The sequence below is a fragment of the Liolophura sinensis genome, chromosome 6 (genome assembly GCF_032854445.1).
Source record: "Liolophura sinensis isolate JHLJ2023 chromosome 6, CUHK_Ljap_v2, whole genome shotgun sequence".
NCBI lineage: Eukaryota > Metazoa > Mollusca > Polyplacophora > Chitonida > Chitonidae > Liolophura > Liolophura sinensis.
This window is the reverse complement of record NC_088300.1, coordinates 7,112,076-7,131,532: the sequence shown is the minus strand read 5'-3', so window position 1 is coordinate 7,131,532 and position 19,457 is coordinate 7,112,076. Positions and strand designations below refer to the sequence as shown.

Sequence of the window (19,457 nt, the reverse complement as noted above, 5' to 3'; positions counted from 1 at the left end):
CTTCAACATTCTGATATAGGCCTAAGTTCCGGTTTAACTGGGCCTAATAAATTTAGGACAAGAACGCTCAGAGAAGAAAATAAACTAGGCTAATTAATTTAAGCAAAAGCAAAGTGAAAAAATACTCAAATTACAGGCAAGTGTCATGAGAAAGACCACTCAAAACTATATTATCCTTCTATCTTTATTTTATTTACTTATTTATTCTGTAGTGGGTTTTTATAGACTATTTATTTATTTATTCATTCTTTAGTGGTTTTTTGGACTATATTGTGCATTTATGTTTATCTTTGGTTGAAATTGTGTTCATGTTTAGACCTACCAGCATAATGTCTACTCCTGCACAAAAAAACAAAACAAAAAAAAAACAAAAAAAAAAAAACAGATCAATCCCTGGTCGGGTCATACCAAAGACTTCAAAAACGGTATTTGCTCTTGCCTCACTCGCTGGACTGGTTGCCCAGGTGTCAGTATAGTGTGACTGGATGGGGCGTCCTAACTGGTGCCCTCGGCATGATACTTCAGTGGTGGCAGTACTTTGGCGACATGGACTCGAAGACACTAGAAGACACAATACATGAAAACACACATAATCGCCTAAACCTCGTTGCCATATGACTGAAAAATTGCTAAGTACGACTTTAAACGCCGAGCATACAAAAAAGAGAGCCATTCCATCAGGAAATGTAGTACCTGATAAAAAGACAACAGTTTCTGCCGCTATAATATATGACATCTAAATTCCTCTAAAAAACACACCTTAGAATCCAAACATATTAAACTTCATTATTTTCAGACAAAAAAATATCTATATCTGACAGTAGCATAATAATAATAAATTAAAGTATAGTTTTGGAAATAGTTTTCTGTTGTTTTCCCACTGAATATAACATTTGTGGAGTGGACGGAGCTAGGGTATTCTTTCACTACAACGCTTTGGGAATAAGATAATGTATCAGTGGATATATAGTACCGTACACTGGGGTGAATAGGGACACTTTCGTCCATTATTTTAGTGTGAGTCTTTTATTTTCTGCATTTGAGAGGATGTGATTGTCACATTTTGTAAACAACATGTTTACCTGTAACATATTGTTGAAGAAATAAAAAAGAAATTCAAACAAAGTATATACATTTTTTTTAAAAATGTGTGTCCCTATCCACCCCATATTTTGGGGTGAATAGGGACAATGGTAATTTTATTGTTCATACTTCCATTGACCCTATGGAAGAGGGGAATAGGGACTTAAAATGAGTTTTAAAAAATAACACAACTCAGCAATGTTTAATTTTAAGAGTTTCCACCTTCATCAAGCACCATAGTATGCTTTCAATAACAAAATTTCTTCGACAGAGTCATATTGTCTTTTTCGCACTTGTTAAAAAGTCTTTGGTTCCTTCAAAAAGATTTTCCTCTCCAATTACAAACAACAAACAGATTGTAACATAACACAAATGTTTTCAAATGAAAGTATGATATTCAGTGACTTCTTCACTGGCATGACTTGGCATTCTAATAACTACAATAACTTTCAACGAATGAATAACTTTGGAACAAACTGGTGGACGGATGTCTTGTGCAGCATATATGGGTGTCTTTGGAGGAGACTCTTCCTCAAATAGTCAGATTTAATTTGTTGCTTTACCACTCCTTTGAGTTGACATCGAAACGTCTGCTGAATAACACACAGTATGTATATAATTTATACAGATAGTAGGTTTAGCCTATAGGTTACAGACTTTAATTGTGACACGCATCGGCTATTATACATGTCTGACAGGTTCACACATGCCAATCCTCCTGTTTCTGTGGAGTTTTATAAAATTAACATCATTATTTGCCGTGAACTTATAAACTCATGATTTGTTAATGTGGGCCAGCTGACGTAAATTGATGAGTTGGGAAAACGAAAACATTTAGCTTCTAAATGCACGTACCGGTATTGAAAACAATGATATCTACATGTACTGAAGATGTGAACAATAAGGGGCGGATAACCAATAATTTAGCCATTTTGTTAAATCACAGTAACAAATAGATCAATACTGTGCGTCACAGTACTAAGGTAAATTTACCCGTTATATATGGCCTTTATAGGCCTCCTATTCATGTATGGCATAATGGAATATCTACTTGGTCCCTGGTAACACAGAAGACATCTGGCTAGTTGAAGTATCTTAGCCTTCACTAACTAGCACAGCAGTAATTTTCATTACTTTTACCAAAAACTTTAACAAAAATAATAGTAGGAGGTTAAAATATATATATAATGTGAACATCTGAAATATCAGTAGGCCTATACATTTAAATCCCGAAAGTGGCTTACAAAGTCGGAGAGTGTGGGCCGAGAATTGAGGAAACGGGGAGGTGGTTGATTGGAGTCTGAAATACCGGTATTTATCACTGATGTCCGGAGAATTCATACTCAACTACACATCGATTTATAGGCAAAATGCATAATAATTTTTGTTTCTTTTACGGCTCTGATCCAGAGCCAGGATAGCAGAATTAACCATTAGTTAACCGATTCTGCGCCCCTCTTCAGCACTGAAATTATGCAAGTATTATCTCCCCTCCACGCCTTCTCCAATCTATAAGGGTAAAAAAAGATAATGAGCACTAAACAACTTTCATAGCATGGGTTCATGTTTATTATTTTGTTCTTATCACGAATTTGTGCATTTTGGAGAATTCATTATTTTCCAGATAGCCGAGTTTTCGGTGCCTTTAACGTGCGCTGTTAACTAGGCTTAAAGTGAGAGTGCATACATCCGGGCCGAGGATCGTGTAAATCTGACCCATCTTTCAACAGCGATAGCGGTTTGGTGGTCTTGAGGAGACATCAAAAACTGCAACGAGCTGGTTGAGCTTGGACCAACAACAACGCTGTGTTGGATGCCCGGGCTTACCAAATCGTGGGAGTGATCAGTGCATAGGTGTAAGTGTTTCATGATCGAACTGTCTTTTGTGATTGTGTGGAATTGTAGCCAAAATATTCCGAAGAAACGAGTTTGGATTAGTCAGTTACTGTTAATTTGCAGCATGATGAGATTTGAAGTGGGTGTAGCCAAGAACTTGGCTGTGAACTTTTAATGTTAGGTAAGGTCTAGTTCACAGTTGAGAAGCTATTCTTAGTATATATGTATATGGGAACAGAGCCATCCGCCGACTTATTCTGCGGAAGTCAAGTGAATTACATTCACAGATGGCTTCATGGTCTTCTGGAAAATTTTTATCCAATTCCATGGCTTATACTAGTGGTAATTTCATAATATCTTGCTTTTGTGCCCTACTCCCAAATGTCAGACAATCTTCATTAAACACATGTAGCTATTGTTTTTGCTCGCAGCGCATGCTCATATATGGTTGACGTTCGGGTGGTGGAAAAAAACCCTTGCTTTCACAGGCTCAATTTCTTATCATTTTAAAACCATCTTGCCCTTCATACTTCTACTTCACTCAACAGTTAGCTTTCAAAACAACATCATGCAGTGAACAAACTTTATTTTTGTATTTGACTGAGATTTTTGGAGAAAATATTGAATAATGGCGAGTGTCAATGGTTGCAAAAGGTGCATAAATGTCTTATCTTGCGGATAGGCCATGTATTAGGGGGATGTGGAAATTAAGTATTGCATATGCTGATGGGATAGCTGAACACAGATACAATGTCATAATTGGGTGCACGTCATCCGGGCCAAGCATGGCAGTGGTCTTCGTGTATCAGTAAATATAAGCCATCCTTTGACTGGATTTTCAGGCTGAAATGGGAACATATGGAAATGACACTGACAAGTTGACAGTTTGCAGCCCTTGATGAAATTACAATGATGTCTTTGTGTTGTTCAGGCATGGACTTTCGGGCATGCAGGCCCCTAATAACTCCATAAAATTTCTTTATATGGCCTAATGGAAAATTGTGTAATTTAAATATGTTATCATAAAGATTGGCAAGTGATTTATTTATTTATTTATTTATTTATTTGATTGGTGTTGTACGCTGTACTCAAGAATATTTCATTTATATGATGGTGGCCAGCATTATGGAGGGAGGAAACCGGGCATGGCCCGGGGGAAACCCACAACCATCCACAGGTTGCTGGCAGACCTGGCAACTGATAATGTCACCACTAAAGAATGACCTAAAGATATACATTGTTATGGTTTATGTTCGTAACAGTTGAAGGAAAACATAGATGAATGTTGTTTTTTGTCTTCATGCATAGCTGTGTTTAGTGGTTTGACACAATGAGTCATTCTGGGATAGAGCTGAAGCCTGTGGGCCAGGGGGCAGGCGGAAAGAACATTGTGGTTCCTGGGGGTGAGACCATCATTGGCAGAGGACCATTCCTTCAGGTAGAGCAGAGAGTTAATGAGGACAACCATGTACATGTACCTAACAAGATTTTCTAAGCCATCAACTTTTGCTACTGTAATATATTTACAAATGTAACGCACAGATGTACTTCACCTGATAAAATTTAATGCTTGAAAAAGTTAAGGAATTTGTGTATTTATTTATTTGATTGGTGTTTAACGTCGTACTCAAGAATATTTCTATCATACGATGGCGGCCAGTATTATGGTGGGGGGAAGCCGAGCAGAGCCCGGGGGAAACCCACCACCATCTGCAGGTAGCTGGCAGACCTTCCCACATACGGGGAAGAAGCCAGCATGATCTGGACTTGAACTCACAGTGATAGGAGTGGTGAGAGGCTCCTGGGTCATTTATCTGTGCTAGTGTGCAAACCAACTGAGAGCTAAAGAATAGATTGACAAAAACAAAAATTTGGTCATTTCATGAAAACATCCCAATATGATTTAAAAATGGCCTTTAAGGAGAGCTTATAGAAACCCTAAACGAAATCTTACTTTTGTCAAAAGGTATTGAATCTTGATTCAAGGTGTCAAACAAGGCAGGTTTTCAACTTGTTTTTTATGCGGAATAAACTGTACATGAAATGTGTGATCTTGTGGTTAAACAGGTGGCTGATAAAAGAGTTTCCAGAAAGCATGGCTTGCTTGAAGTCAAAGATGGAAAAGTTTTCTTGACACCAGTAAGTGTAGCCATGGATGTAGACAGAAGTTTCACAGCTGTTTTAGAGTATATTGAAGAAGCATATGTGCACACAATCTTTCATTCTTGACTGTCAGTTTCCTTGTGGGTAGCCTCTACAAAGCGTATCTATGGTGTCAAGACGTTGGAAAATGAATCAGTTAACATTTTAATTTCTTCTTTTTTTCTTCAGACTCACATGAAACCCATGTTTTTTCCGCAACTCGGGTTCTTCTGATCAGGTGACATTACAAAAAGATGTGCCTCACTGCCTGGAGAACGGAGATCACTTTGGGCTGCTCCCAGATTCACTTGTTCTTTTGAAGTGGTCATCGTGGGACCAGCCAAGCAAATGGAAATGTTATGAGGTACCAAATTGCCTTTGCCCCTTATCAATTATTTTGCAGTTCAAAGTGTGCCACCAAATATACAAGGGTTGATGAGTCTTCAGAGAAATTTGAAATATTTATTTTTGTGTCTTTTGGTGACAGATATGGGAGTTGTGTTAAAATACTTTAAAATGAGAAACAAATGAGTTGCATCATTTTGTGAACAATTTTTTTGGCAATTTTATTTATGTCACAGAAATTTCATTATGGCATTGTACAGAATCATACAGAATTAAGAATATAAGTTATGGGTCATGGTAATATATTAGTTATAATGAGAAAAAGGCAGGGCCAGTGTGTGAATGCAGCATTTCAACATGTTATAGACACATAGATCACATCATGTTAGTTTATATCTTTAAAGATCCATAGTAATTGGTGCTTGATAGGAAGGTTATGCATTGAGAGACCCTGTGTTATGATGGATATAACTCAAGTCTCTTAACTTTGAGAATGACAAGCCATTGAATGTATCGGTAAGCAGGTGTGATATTGCTGTAATATCTGTGTGTTTTCTTTGATTACACTGTGTCTTTGCTGCTTCAGTGAGGAGACAAAAACCCAAGGAGGAATCAAACACGAAAGATGTAAAAGCCGATGAAAAGGATAAGCCACCTGCCAAATCTGCAGGTACTTTTCATCACACCTCTCTTTTTTTCATAGTAATTTATGATCTTTAGAGTTAGAACTTATGAATGTCAAGAATTTATTTATTTATTTATTTGATTGGTGTTTTACGCCGTACTCAAGAATATTTCACTTATACGACGGCGGCCAGCATTATGGTGGGTGGAAACCGGGCACAGCCCGGGGGAAACCCACGACCATCCGCAGGTTACTGGCAGACCTTCCCACTTACGGCGGGAGAGGACGCCAGCATGATCTGGACTTGAACTCACAGCAACCACATTGGTGAGAGGCTCCTGGGTCATTACGCTGCGCTAGCACGCTAACCAACTGAGCCACGGAAGCCTCGATTATCAAGAAAATGTAAATTATAGATATCATTAAAATGTACTCATAAGACTTGAATGTAAGCTCACAACAATCGCAGAGGCCGCGGATGCTCTCACACTTACATCTGAAATTCTCTTTGTGCTATATTAAAGGATACTCGAAACGTTCAGTTTTCATAACTTAATACATGTATGTATGTATGAAGTGGCCTAACATATAAAACTACAAAAATGCTGATCAGCTTTCTTGAAGTACAATTTTCTTAAGACTCCAGCTGTCAGTCCAAAAATTAAATATTCTGCTATTTTTACACCTGGGTGATAGGTGTTGAAACAACTCTGTTGGGAGAGAGCCCAAATTGGGGGTGCTAACCTGGTCCTGTATTCCCAGTATGTTCATGGATGACGTCATTTCCAAATATTTTCGACCACTGACGGAAATTATATATAATTAGAGGGGTTATTTAGAAATATAAAATATACCTCAAAATGGGAATTTTTTGTCACTTTTTTGGCCTATTTTTCTCCATGTTCCATAAAACCATAGTCTTCGTTTGACTAGTTGTGATGATAATCTGTGCTTTGTTCTGTGTAGCAGTACCTGAGGAGAAGTCCTCTACATTGGACCAACCTAAACAGCCTAAGCAATCCAAGCCCTCTAACTCTAAGGTTAGTCTCCACAGGTAGAAGTACCTACAGGTTCAAGTATTGTGGCTTCAAGGCTTTATATAGATATTGTTTGGGTGATGTGTGTCACATTTAGCTGCTTTTATTTATTTATTTCATTGGTGTATTATGCCGTACTCAAGAATATTTTACTTCTAGAACTGCGGCCAGCATTATGAAGGGAGGAAACTGGGCAAAACCCATGGGAAAAGCTGCATTATAAGTTAGTCTGTTGGTCGATCAGTTCTTGTCATCCTGTTTTTTAATATGAACCATTCACTTGAGAATAGGGCAAGAGGATGACAGTGTCTTCGCAAACATAGCTCTTTTGAATTTGCATGTGCTTGTAAAGAGAACCACTTCATGTGATTGCAAAGCCCCAGGAAATGGTTTATACAATTCCTGATTAGGATAAATCGATATGGGGACTGGAAACAGATGGAATTTATAAACACATAACATTTGTGGGTGTAAGTGTTTTGCCATGCTGCAGGTTGATCTTGGCCAACATTATATGGCCAATGTGAGCTGGATTGAATGGCTTGATTATTTGTTCTATGGAATTGTTCAGTGATACGTTTTCTGACAGGCACCAGAAGCTTCCAAGCCAGACGTAGCTCGATCCACTCCAAGCCCTGAGAAAAAGCGAACTCTTCCCAACTGGATGGTTGAAGCAGCAAATTCAGCCCCTGTTGAAGGAACCCCCAAAAAGAAAAAGACAGGTGAATGACCCTGCTTTAGCCCTCATTGATGATGGTTTTTGTCAACCTGTGCTTTATTGGCATTACATATCTCGTTGAAACTCAAAGTAACAAATTTGATTTTACCAAGCCATCATTGGAAGCGATTGACAGTGATAGCATATGTATGTCAATGTATGAGATTCTGCCATGGATCACAAAGCTTCCTAAGATGAAATCGTCCTGTAATTTTGACTTTTTGCTGTAGAACAAATTGAACAAATTAATCAATTGACTAAAAGCATCTCATATATTTCTTATCTACCCCCTTTGTATATTAGGATTAAAGGGTGTTTCTATGTTGAGGTAGTATTTGTTTTGATATTGCCTTGTGTTGTTAACTAGCTGCTAAACCAGCCGCACCACCTAAACCCAAAGTGTCTGAAGAAGAAGAAGTGTCCGAAGAAGAAGTGCCAGTCAAGCAGAAAGGTCAGAGCAAGGTCAAATCCAAGGTCGTTCTCAGCGCCTCAGAGGAGGAGTCAGATGAGCCCAGGAAAAACGGCAAAAGCAAGGGTAAATCAAAACGAGGCAAGAGTCCATCTGAGGAATCTGAGGAAGAGTCAGAGGAGGAGTATAAACCTAAAGCTCGGAGTCGCCCCACGCGCCGACAAAGAAGTCCGTCATCGGAGCAGGAGAGCTCAGAGGAGGAGTTCAAACCCCGTGCGAAGCGGAGAGGTCAGTCCAAGAGGAATCGTTCACCCTCAGAGGATGATTCCGATGAGGAGTACAGTCCACAGGCCAAAACGAAGAAGAAGGCCAAGCCACGTGCTCCACCCAAGAGGAGACAGCCAGCACGGAGGAAGAAGTATGAGAGTGAAGATGATTCGGAGGAAGAAGATCTTACTCCTGCCAAGAGACCTTCACGGTTAGCCAAGACCAAGAGAGCCAGCTATGGTAGGTACATGGCCTCCAGACAAGAGGCTAACTCTTATAGCTGCTCTTGTTTTGGTGGCAGTCTAAGCTTACCTCTATCTATTTTTGTTCTTCTATCTCTTTGTCATCCAAGCTATTCATCTGTCATTTCGTCCATACCAGGATATTAGTGTGAAAATGTAGATGTATGAGTGTAAGGTATGTAACATGTTAGAACTGCCATATACAAGTATATACATTACTCAGGTTTTAAGCAGGCAACTAGCCTTTGACTACTGGTAAGGCAGTATCCACTGACTGGCTTCGGATTGACAGCAGTGAGTTCAGGTTGGCAGGTGCTTTTTAAGGTGCATTGCTTTCCTTAGGTTTTTGATGAGTTTTATCCAAGCATACCCTTGGGTGAAATAATAGAATCATCCTTATAATGAAAGAGACTGTGTGTTGTAGTGGATGACTTTGTGGTGGATGAGTTCAGTGACGAGAGTGAGGAGGCTCCAGCCCAGAAGCAGAAGGATGATGAGGATAGTGACTTTGTTGCCGAGGAAGATGACTCCGGCAGTGATTGGGCTGCTGATCAGAAGGGCTCCCAGAAAGCATCTGTGAGTACTTTTACAAGGCTTGACAACTCTCCTGCAGAAATCTAAAACACTAGAATACTCCTTGTATAAACTAGAGATACACACGACAAATATGGCACACATTTCAAGGAAAAAAACACACCCTAGCTTTGGAGCAGTAAGCACAGATAGTGAGATTATGTATGCAAAAAAAAAAAGAAAAAAAAAAGACCACTCCGTTAAAAACGCCTTCAATTCTTTGAGGATGCATGTAGAATAAGGTACATTTCATGTTCTGATTTATGTGGCTCATTTTACAATTGTTGATAAACATGATAATAACATCAGTAAAAGCAATTGAAGAGTGATGTGGTTGAGTGGTGCACACTTTCAGGTGCCAGGACACACTAGGTGCAAGTTTTTTACCCTGTGTTGGACAGGAAAAGTAAATTTCCCTGCTTTGGTTTTCGTGGGGACTTGGTGACGATAAGTTTCGAGGATGCTAATATGTCTGCATGATTAGTTCAAAGTTCATGGAAGACCACTTGTCTTACACCAGTGAGCAGGATCGTCAATAACTTGCCAAAGGTCATTGGTTACCATGGTCACTGCAGTTATCTCCACCCATAGAACTGACCAGACCCCCTTCATATAAGAAAAAGATTCTTGGCGTTACACAAAAATCAAACAAACAAAATAACAACAGGACAGAAGGAAAAAACTGACAGTGTCAGTGATGATTCACTGAGCTAGTCACACACTGAAAAGCTTCTTGCCTATGTGTGTTTTGTAGACAAAGCGTGGTCGCGGTCGCCCACAGCCGTCACGCCGCACCTCCAGGAAGACGTCACGCCGGAAGCAGTCCGACTCTGAGGAGGAGGAGGAGGAGGAGTCTGAAGAGGAGTACACACCCCGCCCTAGCAAGAGGAGGCAGCCCGCCAAGATGGATTCCACCAAAAGGACCAAGCACAGAAAACCATGCCCATTCGGCAAGAAATGTTACAGGTAAGGATAGAAACATCTGTGATGCCCATTTGGCAAGAAATGTTACAGGTATGGGTAGAAGCGTGTGCAGTGCTCATATGGCAAGAAATGCTACAGGTGAGGGTGAAACGTTTGCGATGCCCATTTGACAAGAATTACTATAAATTGACAAAAAATTGTTAAAGTTACTTATGGATAACAATTCCTGGATTTATTGTGTTGGTGACGTTTCGATGTAGGTTCTTACATCGTTATCAAACCATATGAACATACAGAGATACAAGACAACATATATACAGTAAGAGAGTGAGTGGTGTCAACAGCAGGCAACAATGTAACATAGATAGTAACTTCAGGGTAAAGGCTTCAGGGTTTAAGGCGGTCACTGTCTAATCTGATGAGGTCATTGTAGGCGCTCGGTAGGTGGTACCCGCTGTCTCGGTTAAGCTGTGGATTGTGTCATCCAGGATGTCCATAAATCCAGGAATTGTTATCCATAAGTAATGCCTCTGTCAATCTATACCATCCCAATTCCTAAATGCTTCTGAAAGAAGAATTACTATAAGTAAGGGTAAAGCATTTAAGATGCCTGTTTGGCAACAAATGTTACAGGTAAGGATAAAGCATCTGCAATGCTTATTTGGCTAGAAATGTTGAAGACCATGTAACCAAAAGTATTGTTGAAAAGTAGTGTGGTTTTGCACACTACAGCCTTATCCAATTTCCTAGTGAGATGAACGTCACTGTAATATGGGGCTGTCATATACTGTCCATATGGGATAAAACCATAATCATAAATTCCAGAAGTTATCTAATATCACATGAGTAAAATTGCACCAAGAATGACAAGATCAATTGTGAACACCAGTGAAATACAGAAACGAGTATATATACATGTAGTATGTGTGACCTTTACGCTATAAACATATTTATGAATGTTTGTGATCTGTGAGCAGAAAAAACCCAGCTCACTTCCAGGATGTGGCTCACCCTGGGGACGACAGCTATGATGAAGGCTCAGAGGAGGAAGAGGAGTCCGGCTCAGGGTCAGAGGTCGACACCCAACCAGAGTGTGAATTCGGAACAGGATGCTACAGGTCTGAGGAGGGTAGCTTCACTCTGTCTTCGAACTAATGTGGGATTGATATGGAAGTGTTTCATAACAGCTGTAAACTGTTTTTACTTCTAAAATGAAATAAGTGAATGGTAATCATGATGAGGAGAATTTAAAGGTGTTACTATTGAACATGTAACATCACAGTCTAAGATTAAGAATTATTCATGATAGTAGGGCCTGTTTTTTGTATGTTTCTAACAGCGTCTCACCATACTGAGACTGGTGTGAACACAGATTCGTGTAAACATTTCATGTAGGGCTACAGTTTCTTATGTAAACAAGAAGATGCTTATTGTATCTGTAGCAACTTTACCAGATTTATGGAATGTCAAAACTTACCTCACTTTTGGACTTTCTGTGGTGTACACATTATCGTAGAAAGTTTTCCATGTCCATATTAATACTGGGAGCCTATGACCATGGTGATACTGGCTGATGCAGGGGCCTCTGTGGCTCAGTTGGTTAGCGCGCTAGCGCAGCGTAATGACTGAGGAGTCTCTCACCAATGCGGTCGCTGTGAGTTCAAGTCCAGCTCATGCTGGTTTCCTCTCCGACCCGTACGTGGGAAGGTCTGCCAGCAACCTGCAGATGGTTGAGGGTTTCCCTCTGCCCGGTTTCCACCCACCATAATGCTGGCTGCCGTTGTACAAGTGAAATATTCTTGAGTACGGTGTAAAACACCAATCAAATAAATAAATAAATAAAATACTGGCTGATGCATGTACCTTTCAAGACTTGATCGGAATGTTTAAACCATCCACATAGGCAGTAACTGTTGTCAGCTGAGCATTTGCTCTGCTAGTCGTCGAATAGCAGTGGTCACCCATAGTACACAGATAGCCAGTGGTGTGTAGCAAGTTGCATATCAAAGACCACTCCAGTGAGTTGGTTGTTGAACTGCTGACAAGGAGGTTTTTACTACCTTATCCCAACATACCACTCTATGACTTACAAATTCACTGCTCTTCAATCTTTATACATATGATAAACAGTCATATTTATGACAGTGTAATAATTTTGGCCTTTCTTGATGATTTAATGGCAAGATCTTAGCACTATTTAAAGTAAAAGAAAAATGAATTATATAGACAACTGAGAACTATGCGAAAAAAATACTTATATTTATTTTTTCCAGATTTTTGTATATTCAAATATTTGAATGCTATGGTTACCTAGTAACAATGACGTCACATTACCCTTTGTTCCCGATGTTCACCAGAAGGAAGGAGTTTTTGGGAGATTTATTTCAGTAATCCTTTACTCATAGGTAAAAAGAGTTCCAACATTCAGTGACGTCACTCGCTTGAACACGATGCAGTTTTACGAACTGCTTAATCAGGCGAGCTACCAGTGTTCTTCGTATGCCTGGTTGTCTCTGTTAAATCACAGTGCCTTCAAATTTATCCGCTGTTATTTGAAGAACAGCTCCACTTAATAGTTTGAAATAGGGTGGTCCTGTGTATTTTGATGATCAATGCAAGATTGGAGGCGTTGTCTGATATTTACCCTGCCAGGACGGGCTTATGTTGAGGTTCCCAAAGTCTCTTTCTGTTGAATGTTGTAAGGGAAAATTTATAGTTTTGTATTTTTTTGCCCTGCTGAAGAATATTTTACTTATGATGACATCCTGTATCATGGTGGCTGGAAACCGGGCTGAGCCCTGGGGGAAACCCATGACCATATACAGATCTTCCCAGGTAGATGTTTTGTGATGAAGGTGCAAATTCTTGTTTGCTCATTGCTGCTTCCAGTAGCACACTATAGTTATGTGATATACTCGACAGATGACCAGTTAGATCACGTACTTGCTGCATTGTCTTATTTCTACCATCTGTTTTAAGCTTCATGTATTTGACTTTGTAGAAAAAATCCAGAACATTTAAAGAAGTTCAAGCACACAAAGCGACCCAAGAAGAATAACGGGAAAAAAGGTGAAGGTATTGCTGGGTTTACATTCACTGTGTTTACCTCCACTGTGTTTACATTCACTGGGTTTACCTCCACAGGGTTTACCTCCACTGTGTTTACATCGACTAGGTTTATGTTCAGTGGGTTTACCTCCACTGGGTTTATGTTCACTGTGTTTACCTCCACTGAGTTTACATCCACTGTGTTTACCTCCACTGGGTTTACCTCTGCTGTGTTTACATGCACAGTGTTTACCTCCACTGGGTTTACATTCACTGTGTTTACCTCCACTGAGTTTACATCCACTGTGTTTACCTCCACTGGGTTTACTTCCACTGTGTTTATGCCCATTGGGTTTACCTCCACTAGGTTTACATCCACTGGGTTTACCTCCGCTGTGTTTACATGCACAGTGTTTACATCCACAGTGTTTACATCCACTGTGTTTACCTCCACTGGGTTTACCTCCACTAGGTTTACATCCACTGGGTTTACATCCACTGGGTTTACATGCACAGTGTTTATCTTCACAGTGTTTAAATCCACAGTGTTTACCTCCGCTGTGTTTACATGCACAGTGTTTATCTCAGTGTACACTTTCCTGAGAGCACGATGCACACCTGATAATGACTTGTCCTAACATCATTTATGCATTGTCTATCTTGACGCTTTTATTCCACTGTTCCTTTGAAACATATTGAGCAGCATTGTTGGAAACATATTGTGTTTATTTGTGTCTAGTTATTCTTTTGGCTTGATTCTGGGAGTTCTATAGATCTTAGAAAGATGTTTTAAGCTTTGTTTGGAAGGTAGGATGATTTCCTACTTGAGAAAGGTAAGTCTCAGCACCAAAAGTAATACTTTATAACCATTATTTGCCTCTAAAAATGTACTTTATATATATGGGGAATTTATGACATTTTATGACAAAGAAAGTAATTGAAATTCTGACTAATGTGACCTGTTTTCTATGACAGATAAGAAGAGCGTTCTGGTTGGGGACAGTGATGATGACGGAGAGCTGAACACATACGACCGTAACGACAGCTTCATCAGTAAGACATTACCGTCGGGAAGCGAGGGATCCTCACCGGAGGTTGCTGGTGATGAGGATGCGTCTGAGGACTCCGAAGATGTCAGAGATCTGGTGAAAGAAGCCAAGGGCTTTTTAAAAAACAAAAAGCTGGGGAAACCGCTGACAAGCAAATAGACATTGGAGGTAACAATGGTGTGGCAGCTTGCCACTTGTGCCCTTTTCCTGTCATGTTTCACGCCAGCAGGAAGACTGAACATCAGCATCATATGTCTGTATTGTAACATCATTGTGAATCAGCCTGCTCCTGGTGGTCATCATGTGACACTGACTCATCTTCCATTGGTCAGTTGTTGTTCATCATCTGCTCTAAGTTCATCATCTCATCCTCAGTCAGTCAGTGGCTTCATTGACAATTCATCATCTTTAGCCCTCGGCACTGCAGGCACATATCACACAGCTTCAAGGTCAAACAGGAAAGACCACAGAGAAGATCGATGATCAAGTGCTTGGGTTTTTTTTTTTGAACAATTTAACCATACTTTCTCCTCTTCCAGACTGGCTGTAAATCTTGAACATGTCAGCTTACAATGTCTCCATCACCAAACTTTGTAAATCTACTTTTGTGTCATTTTTCTTAAATGTTGTCTGGATCTGATTGCCATCATGTTACAGAATCAATGAGAAAATTAAAGTGGACTGTTTTATGCATTTTTTGTATGACCATAAACAAAGCGTAACAGAGTTAGCAAGCAGGTTTGTTCAGTCTAGGATCAGAGTCCAGAGTGTTTACTGGTAAATAGTTTACCCATGATTTATGATACAGGAACAGGTAGCTGGCCTTACAGAATTTGCAGCTGGTATAGACCAGTGCATTTTGCTGGATAATAGATTATTTCTTACTGATACTTTCCATTTGTTCTTGTCATGTATAACAACACTCTCACTTAGACTTCTTGGGATAAAATTATATTCAGAATTACAAACATTGCACTGACCATAAAGTATTAACTATTTTACATGCAGATTCTGTCATTGTATGGAGTGGTTGTCACTGTGCTAAATCTTGTTTCAGTGAATTATGTCTGATATACAATCCAAATGGACCTGCTGTTCGCTGCCTTCTTCCGCAGAAACAGTTGAAATTTCTAGTTACAGAAAAGTTGTATATGCTTTAATATGTAGTAATGTGTGTAGTTACCAGATAATGGTGCAAAATCACATTTAATACTGAGGGCTTATCTTTGAAAATTGCAACTGATTTTAAATGTTATCTTGTTGATATTTCAGTTTCAACCTTCCCTAGAGGTTATGGTATGTGTTGTGAAATATATTGATTCTTGTTGATGTGACATGTATAAAGGGAGATAACTGAGGTTCAAGTGTAGATCTCTGCTGGAAAGATAGCTTTCACTTGTGCATTTTTGTGATTTGCTGCAACAAGCTGCTGTATGTCAGTCTGCTTGTTTGTCAGTTGATTGGTCAAATTTTTGACATTGTATGTTTCTTTTAGCAGTATGTCATAGCTTTTACAAAATTGCACTTCTTACATTGTCATATTTACTCTTTTAGTATCTTAAGAACTAGAAATGTGGCTAATTCTCCTCTATTTATGTATCATGTTATGGTTTCCACAGGAAGGGATTTGATTAGCTGACATACTTGTGTGTTAATGCTGTATTTTGCAGTTATGGCAGTGTGCATTCAAGTGCACAGGGCCATTTTACTTAACTGATGTATCCTTGCATGTCATTACCAATAGGGAGATCTGTTTATTATACCAGATAGATTACCTTATTTGTGTTTTGCCCCCATAACTAACTGTGCAGCCTTTCATCATGCAATGCGATGTGGAGCATTAGTCTATGGCCTTATCTACATCTATGGCAAAAGATACGTGTTCTTCTTACAAACTGAACTTTGAAAGAATCTTTTTTTGACAATTTATAAATCCTGCCTGTTAAAGCCATAACAAATCTTGTTGGTGGTATAAATTGTTAAAATATCACCATTATTGTATGCAGTTTTTGTGAAATTTTCTTTTATGTCATATTCTCTGTTTATATTGAAAACTGAAATTTTAGCTTTTAGCTTGTGTATCATTTCTTGAAGCTTTTAGCTAGCCTTTTGGCATCTTTGTTGTTCATTTCATTCACTTCCCTGTTTTGTAAAATTTTAATGCATGTGGCATTTTGGTAACATGTCTGCTTTTCAAATGACGATGTACAATGCTGTGCTAAGCAAAGCACTGAAAGATGCACTTTTTCCCATCATAAATTTGTATTTTTAATTGTGTTCCACTCTTTGGGTTCTGTTTTGTAGCATTTAAAGTTTCAGGTTGCAGTTAATGAATGTATACAACTTTTTGTTAGCTTCAAATATTGTGATTATGAAAAAGGCAACATGATGGCACAAATCTTCTCTGAATGACATGTGGGGTTGAAGAAGTTTGCAATATGTTTCCTCATTTGATATTCAGCAGTTGTTAAAATTTAGAGCATTGCAAGAGAATGCAATAATAAAGTTGATTGTGTTTACTTTTCATTTAAATTTTCCAATGTTGATAGATATAAATCTATATATATATATCAGTTGTATTGTATTCGCATAGGTTAGTGACGTGCCATCCATCAATCATTTAATTCACCTTACAATTAATGTGGTAGTTGCATCATTGCTATGTTTATTATTTCCAGTCATTATTTTACCATTGAGTCCATGAGAAAGAATGATCAGAGCAGGGTGTTTGTAAAAGTATGTTTTGGTTCATCCGCATGAAAATTGGAGTTTTTATTTTGAATAACTCTACGTAAAACAAGGTATACTATATTAAAAGACTTGAGAATGATTCAGAGCTATGATCTTCAATCATTTGTCAAGTTTTTTCGTTACCTTGGAATCTGTGTTTTTGTGAGGGTGTATAACCAGATCCATGTTAACAAGGCTTGCTGCATGCTATTGTGCAGTTTTGTCCCATGGTGAGTTCAATGTCATATGTATGAGAAGGTGTGAATTAAAATGTCTTAAAACAAACTCTGAGTAGTGGTTATTGGCCAAAATTTTTTGATGGTATATGTTTTTTTCTGACTAATGTTCAAGAGCATGAAATATTTGATGATAGACACACTTTCTGCCTGCCCTAATTCTTCAATTTTTCACACATGGAAGAGCAACTTTCAGTGTGATTCATGCATGGTTATAATTACATTTTAGAGACAAAACTACATTGTTTGGATTAGCCAATTTTAGGGCTTCACAAAAAATATAATTTTGTCACTCTACACAGAATAATGCCTTGAGAATAACCTTCAATAAACACCTTGTTAACATGTGAAAAGATTGAATTACAGTAGATGTATTTAGTATAATGTAGACCACTTGGAACCTGCTTGGACTAATGTACACCACTATATACCCATCTAGTGTACTGTAATTCTTCAATCTTTTAGCATGTGTTCAAGGTGCTTATTCAGACATATTCTGAAGACATTTTTCTGTGTAGACTGAACAAATTATACTTTTTGTGAAGTCCTGAAATTAGCCCATCCAACCAATTATAGATGTGCATAAATTGCAGTGAAAGTTGCTCTTTCATATGCGAAAACGTTGAGGAATTCAGGTGATGCAGACAACTGTATACTCACCCAGCATAATCCAGACCACTAAATACCCACCAAATACAGTGCAGACCACTAAATACCCACCAAATACAGTGCAGACCACTAAATACCCACATAGTACAATGCAGGACACTTTGCACATACATAGTAAAATGCTCACTACTTTATGCCTTCTTAGTATAATGCAAACCACTAAATACCCACCCAGTGTAAAGCAGACCACTAAATACCCACATAGTACAATGCAGGACACTTTGCACATACATAGTAAAATGCACATTACTTCATGCTTATGTAGTATAATGCAGTCGACGTTGTGTATTCTATTCAATACGGTGTGCATATCTGCTGGGAGTCAGACATGAGAAAGTGTCAGTAAATGATGCCCCACCTAGTAACGACTCCGGGTCAGTAGCCAAATTATACCCCACCTAATCACAGTACACTTCTCCCCACCCAAACTTTGAGGGGATAATCAACTAAAATATGGAAGGCCTAAATAAAAATCTAAGACCTAAGGGCCTTGCTAATCTTTCAAGGTTTTGCAGGACCTGGGGGTATTGTTTTCATTTTCAAAGACATTGAAGGTTAATGAGGCCAACTATGGACTCTTGAGTACAGAGCCAATAGTGAAATAATGCCCCACCCAGACACAGACCAGGGTCAGTATAAAGGATTGGAGAAATAACTCCCATCCAGTTGCAGTACACGTTCGGTAGTGAAGTGATGGCTCATTCAATCAACAGAGGATGATGTAAGCAAGGTATCATCTTAAATATGGTGGGAAGTAGTGTAAAAGACAAGGCTTAAATTAGACAAATGGTCCAAGTACTCCAGTGTGATCAACAGATCATATGCGAAGTAGATTAAAGAGCCAAGGTTAAGTTCATGAAGGCTCAGGAAAATGAACTTATTGTAAGGTATTTCATTGTGTGTTCAGTTGTATTTCACTTGATACAAAACTACCATTAGTTTCTGCTTAAGAGGCAGAGACAACAGAACATTCTGATCCAGGGTGGCTGGGTTGTATCTGACTGTGTAACAGAGAAACGTCCACAGACACAGTGGATCTTGCAGGAACTGGTTTTGAACACAGGCCCTTGTTTAACTACTGAATGCCGGAGGTTTGAACGAAGGTGGTTTAGATAGTTAAGCAAAAGTTGACACTTGTCATCCAACCCCATCTTCTGACACAGTTAGCCCTGTGCCCTTAGGAGTATTCCTTCAGTTTATATCACTGTCACCGACTGACAAATTTTGTACAGAAATCTTGAACGCCATGGTCAGTGGGGTAATGGTGATGAGGCAGGTAATGTAACAAAACACTAAGTTTCCTCACCTTTGTTTCTTTGTTTATGGGCATGCATTCTCTTTATCTATAGTATGCACAACATGATTCTAAGCAACATCTGAATCAATTTTATTGATTAATGCTGATTAAATTATTCCATACGAGAATATCAGTGGTGAGGTTAAGCCTAAACATGCTTATGTATATCGCAGAGGTGTCAAAGGTCAAGGTTATCTAGCGGAGACACTGATGTGGAGCGAGCGTAT

General features: G+C 38.9%; 1 protein-coding gene across 1 annotated transcript; it reads left to right on the top strand.

Annotated features, from left to right (window-relative positions):
- Nucleotides 1-2,629: 2,629 nt before the first annotated feature.
- LOC135466234 (aprataxin and PNK-like factor) lies at nt 2,630-17,288 on the top strand. Its single transcript, XM_064743638.1, is given in 14 exon segments — nt 2,630-2,939; nt 4,228-4,357; nt 4,987-5,058; nt 5,251-5,259; nt 5,261-5,417; nt 5,993-6,076; nt 6,998-7,071; nt 7,658-7,790; nt 8,154-8,702; nt 9,129-9,280; nt 10,032-10,243; nt 11,179-11,319; nt 13,203-13,276; nt 14,225-17,288. Coding segments are annotated over 13 exon segments (1,998 nt in total). The 5' UTR covers nt 2,630-2,939; nt 4,228-4,249; the 3' UTR covers nt 14,458-17,288.
- The last annotated feature ends 2,169 nt before the right edge of the window (nt 17,289-19,457 follow it).